This window comes from Carettochelys insculpta, chromosome 28 (genome assembly GCF_033958435.1).
Source record: "Carettochelys insculpta isolate YL-2023 chromosome 28, ASM3395843v1, whole genome shotgun sequence".
Lineage (NCBI taxonomy): Eukaryota > Metazoa > Chordata > Testudines > Carettochelyidae > Carettochelys > Carettochelys insculpta.
In genome coordinates, this window is record NC_134164.1 from 4,394,561 (window position 1) to 4,413,973 (window position 19,413).

The 19,413-nt window shown below is 69.3% G+C and overlaps 1 protein-coding gene across 1 annotated transcript; it reads left to right on the forward strand.

The window, feature by feature from the left end:
- The first annotated feature begins 243 nt into the window (after positions 1-243).
- Positions 244-17,906, forward strand: RAPGEFL1 (Rap guanine nucleotide exchange factor like 1). The gene is made up of 15 exons (XM_074978981.1): positions 244-646; positions 6,481-6,559; positions 7,244-7,394; positions 7,747-7,844; positions 8,135-8,247; positions 8,921-9,088; positions 9,505-9,602; positions 10,299-10,421; positions 10,926-11,104; positions 11,428-11,518; positions 12,370-12,420; positions 13,667-13,754; positions 14,412-14,476; positions 16,081-16,135; positions 16,504-17,906. Exons 1-15 carry the CDS (start codon positions 244-246, stop codon positions 16,626-16,628), a joined length of 1,887 nt encoding a protein of 628 aa, XP_074835082.1. The 3' UTR covers positions 16,629-17,906.
- Positions 17,907-19,413: the final 1,507 nt, after the last annotated feature.

Consider the following 19,413-nt stretch of genomic DNA (forward strand, 5'->3'; position numbering starts at 1 on the left):
GGCCCGGGCGACACGCGGGGGCGGGGCGATGGGCGGGGCGAAGCGGTCTGGGGGCGGAGCCTGTGGCTTGGTACCTTCCCGGGGCGGAGGCGGGCGCCGGGCTGCCGTGAATCCGCATCCCCGCCGCAAGCCCACGGAGCGAGCCCGGGGCCGCCCGGCCCTCCCGCCGCCGGGCCCCATGGCCCCCTGAGCGCCCCCGGGGGACCCCAGCGCCGCCCCCCGGACCCCCCCGGGCCCCCCGGCATGAAGCCGCTGGAGAAGTTCCTGAAGAAACAGGGTTCGCACCTGGCGGGCCGGGCCGGGCCGGGCCCGGGGGCTCTGCAGCGGCGCCAGAGCGTGTCCCGGCTGCTGCTGCCCGGCTTCCTGCGGGAGCCCGGCGAGGGGGAGCCCGGCGCGGGCCCGGAGCCGGGCGGGGACGGGCGCTGCCTGGAGCTCCGCTCCCCCTCGTCCTTCTCCTCCGAGGAGCTGAGCCCGGCCTCCGGGGAGCCGCCGCTGAGCCCCGCGCCCGCCGCCCCCGGCTGCTGCGGCTGCGGCTGCGGCTGCGGCTGGTCCCCCGGCCCGCCGGCCAGCCCCGAGCGCCTGCTGGCGGCGCTGCTGGAGCGCCTCGGGGGCGGCCTGGCCTCGCACGGCCCCGGCTGCGGCACAGGTAGGGGGCGGGGGGCGGCGGGCTGGGTTCGGTCGCCGGGAGGCGGGGCGAGGGGGCGGGGCGGGGCGGGGCAGGGACCCCCGCCGGGCTCTCCCGGGAGCGGGCAGGGCTGGGGGGGGCACGGCCGCGGGGGGAGGGAGCTGCAGGCGCTGCAGGGTGAGGGGCCGGGACCCCCTGCAGGGAGGGGCGCTTGTGGGGGGGGCGAGGTGGTTCCGGGGGGGGCTCCCCTCCCCCCCAGCCAGCTGGGCTGTGACTGGCCCCCGGGCCCCAAGAGCCCCTCGGCTGCAGGGGGCTGCGCGCGGCTGGCGGTGCCGGGGTCTCGGTGGTGTCGGCTCCCGCCCCGCAGCCCCCTGCTTGCCTGGCCTGGCCCCCTCTCCCCAGCCCAGCTGGTGCCCCTCCGCCCTGCCCCCGCTGGCTCGTGCCCCTGTCCCCCCGTGCTGCGACCCGGGATGGGCCCTGGCCCGCCAGGCGCACCGGTGGGGGGGCCGGATGTGTAGCCAGCCCCGTGGTGGCATCCTGCGGTCCTTGCCCAGCCCGGTGTCTGCGTGGGCCCATCTGGGGGCCGGGGAGACTCAAGGAGCCGGAACATGACCTGCAAAGGGGGCTCTCGGACCCAGACCCCGCCTGGGCACCGGCCTGGATGCTCCTGTGCACTGGGAGGTGGGGGCACCGTGGGAGGGCCTGACCAGGCCGGTCTCTGCTTTGGCAGCTGGGGGTGCACCAAGCCCGGCTGCTTCTCGCCCAGCTCCGGGGCTTGGCTTGGGGGTCCTGGTGCCGGGGGAGGGGGAGGAGAACCCGGTGGCTATTCTAGGAATCCCAGGTGGCAGATTGGTTGCCTGTCTTTGCTCCAGCTGCCTCCCATGGCCCACTGCCCAGCGCCCGGGCAGTGCCAGTGGGCGTGCAGAGCTGGCACTGGGAGGCGGGGGGGAGACCTCAGTGTTCTTCTGTCACCTCCGCGAAGTGGGCGCAAAAGGCAGGTGTGCGGAGCAGAACTCCTTTGGCCATGAACAGCCGTCAGGTTCCACCTCAGAGGTGGCGGCGTTTCGGTGTCGGAGGGAGTGGTCACAATAGGCCTGACTTATGATTAGGGCTCTTGGAGATCATTTCGGGGGGGGTCTCCCATATTGTCTATACAGATGGGGAAACTGAGGCACGAATCAGCTTGGAGCTGGTTCCCAGTCCCCTGAAGTCACTGCTGGACACTTGCCTCTGTCTGTCACTTCCCCATGCAGTGGCGGCGGGGGGGATCTGATTGTCCTGGCAAAGTGGACGCTGGGGCAGGGGGTGAAATATCAGGTGCCAGCTGGAGCTGGGGGGGGGGAGAATTCTGTGCTCGGGCCCCTGCAGTCGTCACCACAGGCCTGTCCCGGGGGCAGGGCCTCAGCTCCATCGTGCGAAGGACTTGCAGAATTGCCCCATGGGCCGGGGGGAGGGGGCTGCTGTACCCACCTGCCGATTCCCATCCCAGGATCCCTGGGCACTAAGGAATAACACTGGCCACGCCCCGGGGCGGGGGGAAGCGACTCCTCCGGGGTCTTGGAGTACAAACCAGCAGGCCTAAGAGCAGAATCCAGGACTCCTGGTTCCCGGCCTCCCCTGCTGTAACCACTAGGCATCACCCCCGCCCCGAACTGGAAATAGAGCACAGGAGCCCTGGTTCCAGCCCCTCCCCCCGCTGTAGCCAGTAGGCTTCACTCCCTCCCTTAACCAGGCCTAGCCCAGGTGTCCTGAGCCTGGGTGCGTATCTAGCCCTTTCTGCTGGGGGTGCTGCGTCCCACCGGGTGCGGCTGAGCACGGCGGTCCCGGCAGGTCAGGCTGGCAGCAGGCCCGTGGGCCAAGGGGAGGCGTCCCACTGACCGCTGGGGCTTTGGCCCCGGCCCCCCTGCGCTGCTGGGCGCTGAGACCGAGCGGTCCCTGGTGCGGGGCGGAGCTGTCTGCCTGCGGGCTGTGGTCTTGGGGGCCTATGGACTGGCGGGGGGGCGGGGCCGGTGCGGTGCTCCCCCAGGGCCCAGTGAGGACAGAGAGGGGAGGGGGATGGCGCTGGGAGAACCCAGGCCAGCTCCCTTCACCCCAGTACGCGGCGGTGCTCAGGAGCCGGGGGGACCAGCAGGCCCCCCCATCCTCCCCAGTTGCTCCCCGCAGGCGTCCGGAGTGTGGCCTTGCTCTGCACAGGCTCTCGCCCCTCTGCCTGCAGGGGTGAGCAGCCTGGGGGTCCTTAGCCCCTCCCTGGGGCCTGGGAGCCGGCTCGGCCCCTGCCCCTCTGCCGGACTTGGGCCCTTCGCTGCGGCTGAGGGAGGCGGCGGGGAAGGGATCTGCCCGGCAGGTCAGTGGCCCGGCCGGGAAGAGAGCCCGGGAATGCTGAACCCCAGCCCCGCCCACCGGGTCACAACCGCCGCCCCAGCGCGTCTCTCATCCTGTCCCTGCAGCAGCCGGGGCGAGGCGCTCCCGGGCTCGGCGCAGGGCTGGGCCCGGCGGGATGCTCCGTGCTGCGCCTCCCCTGGTCCCCGCTGCATTGAGGGTCCGTCTGTCCCGTCCCGGCTGACGCCCCGGGGGTTCTGGGGGTCCTGGCTGAGGCCCACATCAGGACAAAGCCGCTCGGCTAGGGCAGCCAAACCGGCCGCAGAGCTCCCAGCGAGCCCGGCCCTTGGCCTGCCGCACTGACCGCCCCAGGGCATCGCAGCCCGGCCCGAGGGTCTGCACTGCCGCAGAAGGGGCGAAACGAGCCGCCCGGCGTTTTCCGAAGGTGGCGCAAGGGGCGGGGGGGGTGGAACTGGGGCGATCGCCGTTCAGTGCGTTGGCGGCTCCCCCCGACTCCCGCGCTAGGGTAACCCTGGGGCTGGCCCAAGGCTGATCCAGCGTCCAGAGACACCCCCGCAGCCCTTCCGCACTGGGTCCCCTGCACCCTGGCTGGGCAGCAGCGGGCCTGGGCCATGTGTGAGATCTCCCGGTGTGGCGGCGGGCGAGCAGGGCCTGGCTGGGACAAGGCGTGAGCCCCTCCCTGGGGCCACTGGCCAGCAGGCGGGTGGGCTGGTGCCCAGAGGGGAAATGCCCCCTGGTTGCCATTCACATGGGGGCTGCCCCACAACCCAGCCAGGCCCTGCTGCTGGGCAGCTCTTACCCAGCCTGGGCTCCTGGCTCCACCTGGAGGACTTGTCATGGGGCTCAGGGGTCCCCAAGCTCTGCGCTCCGTCCGCAGGCGGGCGTGACTCACTCGGCAGAACAGCGGGTTTATTAGCCGCCGGGGGGCCAGCGGCAGAGACAGCCAGGCCAGTCCATGGGGGGGAGAGGAGATGCCGAGGGGACCCTGGAGCTGGGGCCTGGCCCCCTCCTTGGTCTCTCTCTTGCCCAGCCTTCCCCACACGTATCCCCCACTACATCACAGGAGCGTAGCTGGGTCAATTGGGGGGGGGGCTGGCCCAGACCTGGGTCCCCCTCCCCTGTTCAGCTCCTGGGTGATTTCACTTCTGTCCCTGGGGCTCTGCACAGCCCCATGGCCCCGGCCAAGAGCTGGCACTGGGGCTGGGCGGGGCCAGGAACAGCCCTCACGTGGGCCAGGTGCCCCCAGCCCAGACTCCGGCCCACGCCAGGTGCTAACCTGCCCCCCACCGCCCTGTCCCCACCCCCGGAAAGGCCTGGCACGCGGCAGGGCAAGGCGCACGGGAGCTGCGTGCTGGGTTCGGGTAAACAAACAGCCGGCAGGGCGGGTCCCTGTCCCCAGCGTCCGTCCGCCCCTGTTCTAACACGCACGAAACTGCACCGCTGTGAGCCGGGGAGGGGCGGAGGGGGAGGACTGGGTGTCAGGACTCCTGGGTTCTGTTCCCGGGGCAGGCGAGGGGGATTAGAGCAGCAGGCTACGGGACAAGGTCCCTGGGTGCTGAGGCTGGCGGGGGGGGGGCTGCAGCCTAGTGGTTAGAGCTAAGCGGGGCCGTGGAGATCCCCAGACTCTCTTTGGGTCCCGCCCCTTCCTGGTGGCAGAGAGGGCATCGCTGGGACCCCGCCAAAGCTCAGCCCCCCACCTTCTGTGGGGCGTGGAGCTGGTACTGGGCTCCCACCGCTGCACCGGGAACAGCCCTGCCAGAGGCCGCTCCCAGGCCCTGGCCCGGAGGGACACTAGCCAGGGTGTGATCGGCAGTGGCCTGTGCCCTGTCTCCGTGCCCAGCTCTGCTGTCAGTGTCACTGTCCCATGCCTCAGTTTCCCCTCCCCTCCCCTCCCTTGCCTGCTTAGATGGTGACCTGCTTGGGACAGGGACCGTCTCTGTACAGCACCTGGCGCGCCAGGCCCTGCTCTCGGCTGGCGCCTCCACGTGACACCTGGTACTACAAGTGAGCAGCCTTCCCCCAGCAGCCACAGTCAGACACGGACCTTTCCATGCTGCCCGTCCCCCGGGCTGTTACACACCGCGGTGCTCCACCCCAGAGGTGGCTGCGTCTCCTTCCCTAGAGATGGGCCCCCGCAGCTGGGGCTCTGGTGTTGTTTGCCTCCTGTGCTGGCCGGGCGTGGCCTGCAGGCGCCGGTTCGGATTTGGGGCTCTTGGCTCCGGCTCCAGGCTCCGTGCGGGCGGAACCGTCTCGCTCGAGCGACAGAGCGGCAAACACAGTGACTCGGTTTCCTCCTCCGCCACCCACCTCCTCCTGGGAAGCAGCTGCCCTGCTCCGGCGCGGGGGACGGGCGCTCCGGCTCCTGCTGGCGTTTGGGGGTGGGGAGGCCGGGGGGAATTTCCTTTGGAAAAGCATTTGGTGACTCGCGCTGGACACCGACGGCTCTTCCCCCTGCCCCGTTTCCCGCCTGGCATGCGGGTGTCACTGGGCGCCCTCCGGGAAGGTGCCCGCTGGTGCCAGTGGGAGGGCTTCAGGGCTCATCCCCTCGCAGCAGGTGCCGTGTTCCGCCCCAGAGGTGGCTGCATGTTGGCGGGGGGCGGTGTGAAACGGGCAGAGTGGAGGGTGGGGTAAACTGGGAGGTGTACCAGGGGCTGGGCTGGATCAAAGCGCAGTGGGGCAGGGGCTGGGGCTCCGTGCATGTTCCCCAGCAGAGACCTCGCTGGCCTGGCGTGGAGAAGGAGGGCAGAGTGGGGGCAGGGGAGAAGGCGGCAGCTGGAGCCCGCGGTGGCCGGGGGCAGAGTCCAGACGCTGGGTGTGAGTCACAGCATCCCTGGCTCGGGGACAGGCAGGAATCAATACCAGGGTGCTCGGGAGGTCAGAGACCTGCCCACTGCCCACTCCCTCCGGGCAGGCCGCTGCTAGGTGGGCAGGGCTGCCCAGCTGCCAGCCCCAGGGCGTGGGTGCAGGACACGCGGTTCCATGCACGGCGCTGGCACTGAGCGAGACCACCGAAGCCCGTGCCTCAGTTTCCCCGGTGGGGCAACACTGCCAGCCCAGCTGTGTCAGGGACAGAGCGAGATTCACCTGCAGCCACGAGCCGGGCCGGGGACAGCACTGACCCTGTTGCCTGTGTGTGCAAGGCGCCGAGAGCAGGAGAGTAGCACCGGTGCGAGGATGCGCGTGCAAAGGTGACACATGCACGAGGCAAGTGTGATAGATGCGTGCAAGCGCGCGTGCAAGGGACCGCGCGTGCCCGGCTGGCAGGTGTGTGAGGGCAGAGAGGGAGCAAGTGCGCGTCTGCGCGAGTGTGCGAGGGTGGCGCGCGCGTGTTTGGGTGGGGGGGTGGCAGGCGTGTGCGCCGAGCCTCCCCACGGCCCCCGGGGAAGGGCTGGGGCACATTCCCTCTGACTCACGCCGCGCGGGCTCTGTCTGCGCATCCCCCAGCCGCGCTGGGCAGGCGGCGGGTGGCGCTGGCCTTCCCCGGGGCAACCCCCCCGTGTCCTCCTCTCTCCTAGACGTGCTGCTGGACGACCTGATCCTGACACACTCGCTCTTCCTGCCGACCGAGCACCTGCTGCAGCAGCTGCACCAGCAATATCCTCGGGGGCGGCCCCAGGGGCTGGGCTGCGGGGCGGGGGGGGGGGCTGGGCAGCTTTACGCCCGGCGGGGGCTCCGCTCGCCTCTTCCCTTCCTGCAGGGCCTGCTCGGGATGGGTGGGGGGATGCACCCACTCGGGGAAGGCCTTTGCCTGGCCCCTGGCTCCAGCCGCAGATACGGGGCGGGGGGGTGAATTGCTGCTTTCCGGCGCTGCAGGCAGAAGCCGGGTTGTTATGGGGGGGTCTCCCATGAGCCTCTGTGCTCCGCAGGCTGGTTGCTCCAGAGAGCACAGGGCGGGGGGCAGTGGGTGCCGGGTGGTTAGGGGAGGGTTGTAGACCAGCACTGGCCTGGCCCCATACGGCCGACCCAGGGCAGGCCGGGGGCGGGACGCCTGTGACTTCCCTTGCACCATGGCCGGGATGCAGGGTCGGTCTGTCTAGCTGGGAACCTCTGGAGGGGGCCGTGATGCCAGGGCTTCGCCCGCCTCCATCCCGGGAGCCTGGCCCTCTGCCTCCCTGTGGGGCTGCCCCATTGGCCTCGTCTGAGGAGCCAGGGTCTGAGGCGCTCAGCTCCCTTTCTGCGGGTGGCAGCTGCACCGCTGGGAGGTGAACCCGGGTGGCCGGTGCCCAGCGCCTGCCCTCCCCAGCGCCCTGCTCTCTTTTCCCTTAACCCCCTGCCCACCTTCCTGCTGGCCTCGGGGGACCCTTCGCCCGGCTGGGAGGAGGGCGCGGCGCTCCCCAGGAAGCGGGCCGTGCTGAGCGTCCTCTTGCGCTTCCTGGAGACCTACCAGGGCATCCTGCAGGAGGAGGAAAGCGCTGGCAAAGTCATCAAGGTGCGTGGGGGCAGCTGCTCCCCCCCCAGCCCTCCCGGGGGCAGCCTGGCCTGGCGGGTCAGTTTCACTCTTGGGCCTGTGTCGGTGGCTGGCCTGATGGCTCCTGGTAGGTTTTATCCTCCCATCCCCCGTGCGTGGGGCCCGGTACTCTCGGTCCCTTTCCCGTGGCCGTCTGCAAACCCCACCCTCCGCACGCTTGGACACGGGCCCTGCAACCGCTCTCCCTGCTGGGCTCCCCTGAATCCAGCGCCGAGGAGGGCCGGGCATGGGCAGTGGGTTGTCCCCGTCTCAGGGCGGTGCCAGGCCAGCCCTGAGCTGGGGAGCCTGAGAACCCCCTCTCGGTGCCCCCCAGGATCTCTACCTGCTGCTGATGAAAGACGCCTCCCTCTACCCCGAGCTGGAAGACGAGATCCTGAAACTGCACCAGCTGGTGGAGACGGTGGAGCTGAAGTGAGTGACGCGGGGTCCCTGTGGGGCCGCCCCGAGCCCCGGCCCTGCCCTTACAGCCTCACAGCTGCGTGGACTCAGCACTCCCTTGTGCTGGGCCCCGCCCGCTCCCACCCACCCATCCTGCATGGCCCCCTGTGTGGGTGCTGCAAAGCCAGCCCTGCCAGCCATGGCTGGGACCAGGCCCGCCGCTGGGGACACGAGGTGACTCCCAAAGATCACTATGGTGGGAGCTGGGGCCCCATAAAACCCCCAGTGGCGTAATCCCCCCCCGGCTGCCCCTTTCCCTGCAGGGTGCCCGAGGAGAGCCCCCCGCCCAGCAAGCAGGTCAAGCCGCTGTTCCGGCACTTCCGGCGCATAGACTCCTGCCTGCAGACCAGGGTGGCCTTCCGGGGCTCGGACGAGAGTGAGTACGGCGGGGGCAGGTCTGGGGGCCCAGCCCGGCACGCACGGCCCAGTTCCAGGCCTGTCCTGCACTCGCAGCGGTGCTGGGGGCGGGCTGCCTGGGTCCCGTCCCGCGGAGGGAGGAGGTAGCTGCTTGGCCCCGGTGGAGGGTGGTTGGGACCAGGCAGGGGGGCGTGGGAACCGCCTGCCTTTGTTATCCTGATTGCGTCAATTTCCGTAGCCCCCCCCCGGATGAGCCGCCAGCGTGGCTGGTGGGGTGGGAGGTGGGGGCCCAGCCCTGGCTGGGTAGTGCTGGGGCACCTTGGGCAAGTCCCCTCACCCCTCCGTGCCTCAGTTTCCCCACCTGTACAGCAGGGGATCGGCCACACGGCCGGGCCCCTGGCTGAGCAGAAAGCGCTTGGGGAGCCCAGCAGGGAGGTGCGAAGCGCTGGCGAGAACAAACCGTCTGACCTCCCCTCCCCCCAATCCAGTGGCAGCCCCCCGGGGACCCTGCCCATCCCTCGCCCCCTCCCCGCAGCCGGTCAGCGGGGTCCTGGGGACCTGTGCTCACGAGAGGGGCCCCTTGCCGCCCGCTCTCGCTGGGCTGGGAGAACAGGGCTGTGGCGGAGACTCCCCCTCTACAGCCCCGCACCCTCCGTGGCCCCCTCCTGACCCGCTTCCCCATCGCCTTGCAGTCTTCTGCCGCGTGTATATGCCCGACCACTCCTACGTCACCATCCGCAGCCGCCTCTCGGCCTCGGTGCAGGACATCCTGGCGGCGGTGACGGAGAAGCTGCAGTACTCGGAGGAGCCGAGCGCCCGCGAGGAGGCCCTGCTCCTGGTGGTGGTGGCATCCTCGGGAGGTGACTGGCTGGGGGCTGCAGCGCAGGGGACGGGTCAGAGGGGGGATCAGACCACGGCACAGTCCGGCTCCCTGGGGGGCGTTACTCGGGGAGGAGCCGGCCTGGCGTTGCTGCCCTGCAAACCCAGCCTGGGTCACCCCCATCGGGACCTGCCCGCTGCACCCAGCCAGAGCCGCCAGCCGGGCTTGCAGCGGTCCTGCTCCCGCACCAGCAGCGCGCACTCCGCGCAGCCCCGGGCACAGGGCAGGGTGGGCGCTGGGGCCGCAGAGGTGCTTAACTGGCCCGGGGGCGCGAGCCAGCCTTGCTCCTGAGCACTGATTGGCCCCCGGGCAGAGCGAGGGGACTGGCTGGGGGGCCGCGTGGGGCGGGGGGGGGCTTTGCGGGACTCAGCTGACCCCGCCCCACCTCCCCCCCAGAGAAGGCCGTGCTGCAGCCCTGCGAGGAGTGTGTGTTCACCACGCTGGGGATCAACAGCCACCTCTTCGCCTGCTCCAAGGAGACCGTCGAGTCGCTGGTGAGAGACCCCCTGGCCCGGCCCGGCCGCCCGGCGGTGGCCCCGCGGTACCCGCTGGTGCCCAGCAGCCTGCTCGTGTTCCTCCCTGTTTCTCTCCGTCCCTCCCCAGCCCCTGCCTGTGCTTCGCCGTCATTGCTTTGGGAAACTAGCCCCTCCCCGCGGGCTCGCTGTGCAAGCGCTGAAATGCAGCCGCTTCTGGGGCAGGGCCGGGCAGCCACTCGGCAGTGCGAGGTGGGGATTTCGGAGTCCTGCCTCCAGCTCCGAACCTGCAGGCGAAGTGCCCTGGCTGGGATACGACCAGGGCCCTGGCTCAATGCTCCGACGCTTGCAAAGCGCGGTATGAAACCGGAGGGCTCCCGGGACCTAACCGCTAGGCGAGACAGCCTTTGGCACCCAGCGCCTCCCTTAACCCCGTCCTTATGGAGCACTGGCACCTCGGCGGCACGTGGGGCAGCAGTGCAGTTGCCCTCTGTCCCAGAGATACGCGGCTCTGGGGCTGATCCTGCTCGGAGCCGAACGTGGGACCGATGGAACTGGGGTCTGGTGGCTGCAGCAGGGGGATTCTCCAGGGCTCGGCGGAGACGGTCCCTTCCCTGCATGCCCTGGCTTTTCCCACGGAGCGGGTATTGCTAGAGCGCCCAAGGCCCAGGGCACCTCGCCCGCTCCCATAGCGTGTCACGCCCCTGCTCCCGGCAGGTCCCACTCCCCGAGGAGGTCCAGGTCTCGCCAGGCGACACCGAGATCCACCGAGTGGAAGCCGAGGAAATTGCCAATCACATGACGGCCTTTCACTGGGAACTCTTCCGCTGCGTCCACGAGGTGAGCCGGGCCCCCAGGCCGGTGGCGGTGGCAGGACGCGGACAGGGCCGAGGGGTCCAGGGCGGAGCAGTCAACCCTGCAAGACAATTGACCAAACAATCCCCTCCCGCCCCCCGGCTCCTCCCGCTTTTTTGCTGACGCGTTTGGGGCCCGTTCGCCGCTGCAGACGGGGCAGTGGGCTGGGCAGAGAGGTGGGCGCAAAGGGGGCGCTGGCCCCGCACGCCGAGGGCAGCAGGTAGCAAACGCTGCGCCCTTCTGCCAGCTCGTTGGCCCATCGGTGGCACGAGTTGGATGGGTCTCAGTCACGCTCCCCGAAGACGCGCGTGCCCCGCCCTTCGCTGTCGGTCCAGGAGACAGCTGGTGGGGCAGCGCGTGGGGCCCAGGGGCTTTGCCAAGCGTTCCTCTGTGGGCGGCGCAGGGTGGGAGTGGACCCGGGGAGCTCCCGCTTCGGGCCATGGCGCGGGTGGAGTGGCGCCGACTGAGCCCGTCTCCCGTGGTTTGCAGCTGGAGTTCGTGGACTACGTCTTCCACGGGGAGCGGGGCCGGCGGGAGACGGCCAACCTGGAGCTGCTGCTGCAGCGCTGCAGCGAGGTGCAGAGCTGGGTGGCCACCGAGCTCCTGCTGTGCGAGTCGCTGGGGAAGCGCGCGCACCTGCTCAAGAAGTTCATCAAGATCGCTGCCGTGTGAGCGCCGCGGGGCGTCCTGCGCGGAGTCGGGGCAGGGGCCGTGGGGGCCTCGGCCTCAGCTCTGCGCTGCCGGGCGCCGTGCTGGCCTGGCTGCGGGGACGCCCGCAGGGCCTGGCACCTGGGGCCCCTCCCCGAGTTCGGGTTGGGTGCGGCCGTCAGCTGCAGGTGGCACCGGTGGGGTCACGGCCCAGGGGGCGGGTGGGGGGCAGCCCCATGCCCGGCTGCAGGGCGTGAGCCACTTACCTGCCTTGCAGGGCCTGGGGGGAGGGTTTCTCTCCCGTTAGCACCGGGCCCCTGAGCCTCCTGCCTTGTGCCCCCAGCTGCAAGCAGAACCAGGACATGCTGTCCTTCTACGCCGTGGTGATGGGGCTGGACAACGCGGCCGTCAGCCGGTTACGGCTCACCTGGGAGGTAAGGGGGGGTCTCTGCCCATCAGCCCGGCATCTGGGACCCCCGGCAATCAGGGCAGGGCTCCCCTGGCTTCACCCCCGGACTGGGCTGTGCTCGGGAGGGAGACGGCTAAGGAGACCTCTGGGGTGAGGGGCTGGGCTGGGCTGCAGGGAGCGGGGTGGGGGCTCTCCCCCGCAGTCAGGGCTCACCCCAGTGTGGGGCCAGGCAGCCGTTTCTCCTCTGCGAGGCTGGGGCTGTTCTGGGGGTGCTGAAGACCCCACTACTGCCCCTCCCATCGGACTCGGCTTTCAAGCTTGGTACGTTGCCTGGGTCTGCGGTGCCTTGTCCCCGCCCCGCCCCCCGTCCGGAGAGGCTCTGCAGCCCTGCTCCAGGGTTGTGCAAACTGCTGCCCTGGGCCGCCCCAGAGGTGGTCGCATCTCAGAGCTGGGGAAATCTGCTCCTTCCCCAACTGCAAAGCGTGTGCGGGGGGCGGGTCCCAGTTGCTGTTTTATCTTCCTCTTCCTCCCTCCAAACAAACCAACCCAGGCCCCAGCGTCCCAGCCCCTCCCTCTGCTAACACGGGCGGCACCTGCCTGACAGCTCCTTGCACAAGGCAGCCCTGCCCAGGCAGGGGATTAGCTGCACATTCCTGAGTCTCCCTGCCCGGGATGGTGCCCACCCTCTGCCCCTGTGGGGGAGCCAAGTCCCCCAGGATGCCTGTGTGCTGGCACAAGCTGGTGGCACCTCCCCCCCCGCCCGTGCACCTGGGCTTGGCACGTGCGGTGAGCTGCCTGGCACGGGGGCTGCTGAGGGCACTGGTGCCAGGAGGCGGGAGCCCGGCCTGGCCACTCGTGGCTCCTTTTGTTTTTCAGAAGCTCCCTAGCAAGTTTAAGAGCCTCTTCCGGAAGTTTGAGACTCTCACGGTGAGACGCCCCTCGTGGCTGGGCTGCGGGGGGCATCCCTGGCTCACCGCTCGGGATGGGCACCCCCGGCTGGTGGGGGAACCGGGCACCCCCAGGGTTTGCAGGCAGCTCTGCTCCTGGGCCTGCAGTGGGAATTTCCACTGCACACTAACTGGCAGCCCAAGGCCGCGGCCGAGAGCAGGGCAAACACAGGAGCTGGGGCCCGAGGTCGATGGCCCGGCCTGGTGCTGGGGGCCGGGGGAGGTGGCAGTACCTGAGTGCCTCCTGCTGGGAGCACCGTCATCCCGGAGGAGCGCAGGCCGCATGCCCCGTCTATAGGGCAGCAGCTCGGCCCTCCTGCCCCTGTCCCTGGCTCAGCGTGGGGGGTGGGGCGAGGGCCTACGGGTGGGGGTGGGGCCTGGGCTGGGCCGAATACCTGGGGGAGGAACCGCGGGGGGCAAATCCTGGGGGGGTTCGGCTGGGCGGGACCCAGTACCGGGAGGGTCTGGTGCTGGTCAGGTGGCACCGCTGACCCCTCCAGAGGGGCCCTGCCCTCAGCTGGGATTTGCAGGTGTGCTGGGCCCACTAGGCCGTGCTGCCTCGTGCGTGTGGAGCCGGGCGGATGGGCGGTGCCAGCTCCGTGTGGGCGGAGACCTCTGCAGTGCGCTGCGGGGGGTACCTGTGCTGGGATCTCTGCCCCCAGCCTGGCTGTCAGCGCAGGGCCTGGGATGCCAGCGGCGCTGGGGGCGTGTGATGGAGTGGGGGATACCTGTGTGTGTGTGAGTGGCTCACAGAGGGTGTGGGGCTCCTGCTGAGGGTAACCTTGATGACCAGCTAACACCTTTGTACTGCAGACAAAGGAGGAGGTGGAGCCTGAGGGGTTTGAATTGGAACTGGGAGTTGGAAGCAGTTAGTCTGGGCTGGGAGAGAGAGAGGGACAAAGGAGGGGGCAAGGCCCCGGCTCTGGGGGCCCCTCGGGGCCTCCTCTCCCCAACATGGATTGGACTGGCTGTCTCTGCCAGCTGCACTGACTCCTCTGTACGATGCTGTGTCCTGTCGGCTAATAAACCTGCTGTTTTCCTGCTGAGTGAGAGACTCTCCTGCCTGCGGACAGGGTGCAGAGCTTGGGGGACCCCAGAACCCCATCACAGGGCGTGAGGCTCAGCCGAGGGCTTTGCCTGGCTGAAGGTCCCAGGCCTGGTTCTCCTCCCCCGGCCCCTGGTGCAGCCCCACCGCAACCCCCCCTGACCTGTGCTCCCCCCCCCAGGACCCTGGCCGGAACCACAAAGCCTACCGGGAGGCCCTCTGCAGGATGAAGGCCCCCCTCATCCCCTTTGTGCCCCTCATCCTGAAAGGTGAGCCCTGGTGCGCAGGGCGCAATGGGGACAGCCTCCCCCCGGTGCCAGGGGGCCCCCACGGGCTCACAGCCAGGTGGGGAACCTGTCCCGCAGCCAAGCACTCAAGTCTGCCCCATGCGGCGCAGAAGAAGCGCTGCCCAGTGGTTACAGCAGGCCAGGCGCCAGGGCTCCTGCTTCCGGGCCTCCGTTTCCCCAGCTGAGCTGCAGGGAGCAGCGCTCACGGCTCAGAAAGCAGCACTTTCCCCTCAACCTCATCGCCGACCCCAGTATGGCGTTGGGAGGCGCCGGGCTGCCAGAGCTGTGGTCGCTCCCCCACGGCCTGGCCCTGTTGTGGCCAACGGAGGGAGCCCCGCTTGTCCCCACTCCCACCCCTGCCGCCCACCGGGCACCGGCAGCTGCTGCGCTGCACCCCAGAAGTGGCTGCATTTCAGTGCCGGGAGACTACAGGTGCCTGGGACTCTGAGGGGGCTGCATCCTGCCCTCGGGCGGAGTGTGTGCACCTAGCGCCCACCCAGGCTCCTCAGCCAGCAGTCCTGGCACCCCCTCTGCCCCCAGCTCTGTGGATTGGGATGGAGGTGGGGCTGGACCCAGGGGAGGGGGGCAGCAGGAGGCCATCTTGCCTCTTCTCACCTCCTTCCCCCTTAACCCCCCCAGACCTGACCTTTGTGCACGAGGGCAGCAAGACGCTCCTGGACGGGCTGGTGAACCTGGAGAAGCTGGTGAGTTGTCCCAGCCCCGCTGGGGATGGAGACCCCTGCGTGCGTGCCCTGCCTCCCTGTGACATGTGTGAGCCGATGGGCAGCCGTGGAGTGAGGGACCGTCCCTGCCCCAAGCAGCTGGGAGGGGAAACTGAGGCAGAGAGCAGGGGCGGGGCTGCGAGCGATGGTGGACTGCCCACTCCAAGCCCAGCCTGGCTCTGAGAACAGCTGCTGTGCAGGCTTGGGGGGGGGGCGCTCCTGGCCTTTGTCTGGGAGGGACCCCAGGCAGCAGAGCCCCCCCCCGAATGTCAACCAGCGTTGTCCTGGCAACGACCTTCATGCAGTATCCAGCCTGGCGCAGGCGCGGGGTGGGGGGTGGGGGGGTGTCGCAGCCAGCGGGGGCGGGGGGCTGCGTGCAGCCGCGCGGAGCCAGCGTTGCCATGGCGACGCGCTCCTTCCCGCAGCCCCCTCCGGGGACGTGCCAGGCGCTTGGCTCGTGGGGTCCATGTGCTGCAGCTGGGCACAGAGGGTGGCCAAGGCCGGCCTGGGGCGCCGGCTGCCCGGGGAGGTGCAGGCCCAGCGTGACCCGGGCTGGTGGAAACGGAGCAGCTTGCGGCTGGCCGGCGAGCTCCCCAGGGCACACGGCCGGGTTTGCCTTGAGAAACCCCCCGGGCTCTGGGCCGGCTGGCACGTGGCGGGAGCATGGTGGTGCCAGCGCCGGGCAGGGCACAGCCTCATGGAGCCCAAGTGCCAGGCATGTGCCCTGGGCCAGTGCTGCCTGCCCCTTGGCCTGTCCTTGCCCTGTGCCCACTGGGCATCCCCCGCGAGCTGCACCAGTCAGGTACCGCGGCCCCCCCCCCCCGCTGCGAGTTGTGCCAGGCGGGTACCATGACCCCCTTGCTGCAAGCTGTGCCAGGCGGGTGCCGGATATCCCTGGCCCTCCCAAGCTTGTCCCTCCCGGGCTGTGCCTGGTGGCTGCTGGGCATTGCCAGCTGCCCCTGTGCATGGAGGAGGCTTTGCCAGACGCCCCCCCGGCCCCAGTGTTATCTGCCTCTCTGGGACCCTGGGCAGCGTCGCCCCAGGCACCGGGGGCTGAACGTCCACCGCACGCCCTGGTCCTCCAAGCCCTGTCCATGCTGCTTGGTTGGAGTCTGCTCCGGGGGCGGGGGGGGGAGCTCCAGCCAGCTGTTCCCAGCAACCCAGGGCCAGGCCCTGGCAAAGCCGTGGGGCGCTACGTTAGGGGGGCAGCATCTCAGAGCTCCTCCTGGCCGGATCTGGTGGCCTGGTGCAGGGCCCTGGGTGAGCTGCAGATCCCAGCTCCGGGAGCTCCCCGCTGGCAGGGCTGGGAAATAGGGGACCCCGGGGAGCTGGGGGGCAGAGCCAGCCTTACCTCTGGCGCTGGGGGCGGGGGGGGGGGATCCCCACCTGGTGTGAGACACACACAGCAGGAACAGCTGGCATGTGCGTGTGGCGCCCTCTGCTGGCCGGTGGGTGCGGGGCTCAGAGCAGCTGTTCTTTGCCTGCCATGGGGTTGGTGCTGGGGGGCTGGGTAGACCCACATCCTGGCCCCGCTGGGGCCGGGGCTGCCCCCAGGCTGCTGACCGCTTGGCCGCCTTCCTTTGCAGCACTCGATAGCTGAGAAAGTGAGGACGATCCGGAAGTACCGCAGCCGGCCCCTGTGTGAGTATGAGCCTCGCCTGTGGCTGCCCCCCGCTGTACTCCACTCACGGGGGGGCCCCAGGGCTGGCGCCCTGTGGGGGTGGGTTGGTGATGCGGCACAGAGCCTTTGGCCCTGCCTGGCTGCTGTGCTGCCCAGCCGGTGCAGGAGCGGGCGAAAGCAGGGCAGGGACCTCGTGCCCCTGCTGTATTCCCATGCGACAGCCGACCTGGGGGAGTTTCCAGCTGCACGCTCAGCCAGCCTGTGCCAGGGCTGCCGGGCGGAAGCCACAGCTCAGCCGCCCGCCTCCCGTGCTCCCGCTTCAGCAGCTGCCCGGCTCATCCCCTGCTGCTGGCGCCTGGCACCATGCCCTGACTTCTGCTCCCTGCAGGCCTGGATCTGGAGGCATCGCCCAGCCAGCTGCAGACCAAGGCCTACGTGCGCCAGTTCCAGGTGATCGACAATCAGAACCTGCTCTTCGAGCTCTCCTACAAGCTGGAGGCGAGCAGCCAGTGACAGCCGCCGGCTCCTGCCCTGGGGGCGCCACACTGCAGCACTTTGACCGGCCCCAGCTCGCCGGACGCCCCCTGCGCAGGGCCCGGGGCCTCGGCACTTTGCGGTTTACAGAGTCGGCTGGACTTGAATCACGCGGCCCTTTCCCCCGGTGGGCAGGCGTGCAGGGACCCGCAGCGTGATGGGGTCTGGCTGTTCACTCCCGCCAGGCACCCACAGCACCGCCTGGGGGTGGGAGACACTTTCCCCCCACACCGGTGCCGGCACCGGGTGGGGTGTGGGGCAGCACGTGGTCTGGGGCTCAGCAACCTCAGAGTCCCCCCTCCCATCTCCCCATGCATGTTCCCTTCCCCAGGCTCGTAGGGGGACAGCGACTCCAACCCTTGCAGGGGGCCACTCTGACCACGTCAGAAGCCAGAGCCCCCCCAGGGGAGTAGCCGTGGGGTGCTGGGGAGAAGCCCTGGCTGCAGCATCTCTGCTCCCCGTTGCCAGCTTTGCACTTCCCTGCAGCATCAAGTCAGTGGCCTCTCAGGGTGTCACGGTCTCTTGGAGTCTGGCTGCAGGAACTGACGCAGGCAGAGGTTGAACCTGTGACCTATGGAGCCAGAGCCTGAAATCCCCTCCTGGAGCTCCTCCAGGGGCTGGGTGGGGGCAGGGGGGGCAGAGCCTCTGGCACAAGTAGGTCCTCTCAGTGCACTGGGGGAAGGATCTCTTCTTCCAGGGGTGCCCCCAACATCCCTGCCCCTTGCTTACCTATGCCAAGGGCAGGGGCCCAGGCCAATGCTAGGAGCATGTATGGACCCCATTGCCTTTCAGCCCTTCCTGTCTGGCACCCGGCTCAGCCCCTGCCCTGCAGCATGGCCCTGCCACCCCGGCCACCTCCACCACTGCTGCAGGCACTTCGCTGGGGCAGAGCCAGCTCCCCCGCCCCACCAGTGGGAGCTGCTCTCCCCATCCAGCTGCCTCCGGGCCCAGGAGCCCCCATGGCTGCAGAGGGAGTAGCAACCCTTAGGGGCAGGGTCCACTGTGGGCTGAGGCAGCCACTGGGGTTAAGAGGCAGGTGGGGGGACCCCAGAACCGTGTCTCCTGCAACTTTATTTTTGCACCTCTCCTGTCGGCCGTGCCGTGAACTCCCCCCAGGTTCTCTCCCCTTGGGGTCTTTCCTGTGAGCGCAGCCGGTCTCGCCGGCCGCCCTGGCCCAGCCGGAGAACGTGTATATTTTGTACCAAAATGCTGGGAATTGTACATTTATTTTTTAAAAGAAAAGGGCAGAGCCTCGTGTGCCACAGCGCTTTGTCCGGAGCCGTCTCTGCGGGCGCTGTGGGGCGGAGAGCTGTTTCACCGAGCGCCAGACGGTCCACGGGGTTGGAGACCTGCCGAGGAAAGGCAGCTCTGGCTGTGGAGGGGCATGGCTGGCAGCGCCCAGCCCTGGACCAGAGCATCGGCAGGCGGCAGACACAGTGCCAAGCTGCTGGGCTCTAGTGGCCCCTCATGCTCGTCGCACGCTGGGGGAGATCCCAGGGGGCCCTGCACGGCTTAGGGTTTGGAGAGTCTCTCAGGAGCCACCTTTTAAAGTCCTTTAACCGGCAGGAGAAGCCCCACATGTTGGAAGGCCCCGGCCTGCTCCCCACCCCACTGGGGCTGGGGCCTCCCTCTCCTGGCTGCGCCACACCTGGCCTGGCTGCAGCTAGTTCTGAATACTCCTGCCAAATGGTCACATCAGCACCAACTACCAGGGCAGGTGCCTCCTTGTGCGGAGCAAAGGGCTTAAGGAAGGGACTGGCCCAGCTGCGAGGGGCCATACAGACCCCAGCTTCTGGCGTGCATTGCTGGAGATGGGAGGTCTGGGGCTGGCCAGGTGGCAGCCCAAGCTCCCTTATGCCATTTCCCTGGCTGGTAGTGGCCCTTTGCCACTAGTGACTCCTCCAGGCTCCAGCCTGCCCAGGAGCCTGTCCCCCGAAGGGGAGCTATTGGGGTGGGGCTGGGGACTGGAAGGGGGCATTCTGATGCAGTATGGTGATGTCATGCTGGGGAGTGATGTCACTGGAACAACCAGAAGCCTCCTGGGGTGTGACATCATGCTGTCCCAGCGTGATGTCATGTCAGCACCCCAGTCTGAGGGCAGATAGGTGCCCAGCTGCTTCAGAGCCTGGTGCAGCCAAGACTGGCCTGAGCTCGAATGGCCAATTTCACACTGAACCCCCGCTTGTCCAGCCCCTGCCTGGAGCCCTGGCCCAGCTGCTGCCTCCAATGCTGGCTGTCCCTCTTCTTTGCTCCATTACTCATTTTCATCAGGCAGAGCAGGGGGTAGAAGTGCCGGGGGCGGGCAGGCTCCAGCGTGGGAATGAAGGGCTGGGGGGGCAGGCTGTGAAGTGGGGCTGGCGTGAGGGGCTGGGGAACAGGCTCCAGGGTGGGGCCGGGGGTTGGGGTGCAGGACGGCCTTAGGGCTAGGGCAGGGCCTTGGGGTGGTAGGGGAAGCATATCCTGCTTGGCGACAGACTGGGGGCTCCACTTGTGGCCCCATCTACAGGTGCCATTGGCCACAGCTACCACAGGCCGTGGTTCCTGGCCAATAGGAGCTGTGGAGCCGGCGCTGGGGGTGGGGCAGAGCGTAGAGCCCCCTAGTGCCTAGGAGCTGGAGGGACAGGCCGGATGTAGCTCCGACCGGACTGTTTGAGGCCCAGTCGGCAGCACCTCGCGGGCTCCTATTGGCTCGTGAGTCTTGTGGCCCTAGGTGACCTTCCGAGCATGGTGGCCTAGGGCAGACACTCCCTGCGACCTTCCCAAC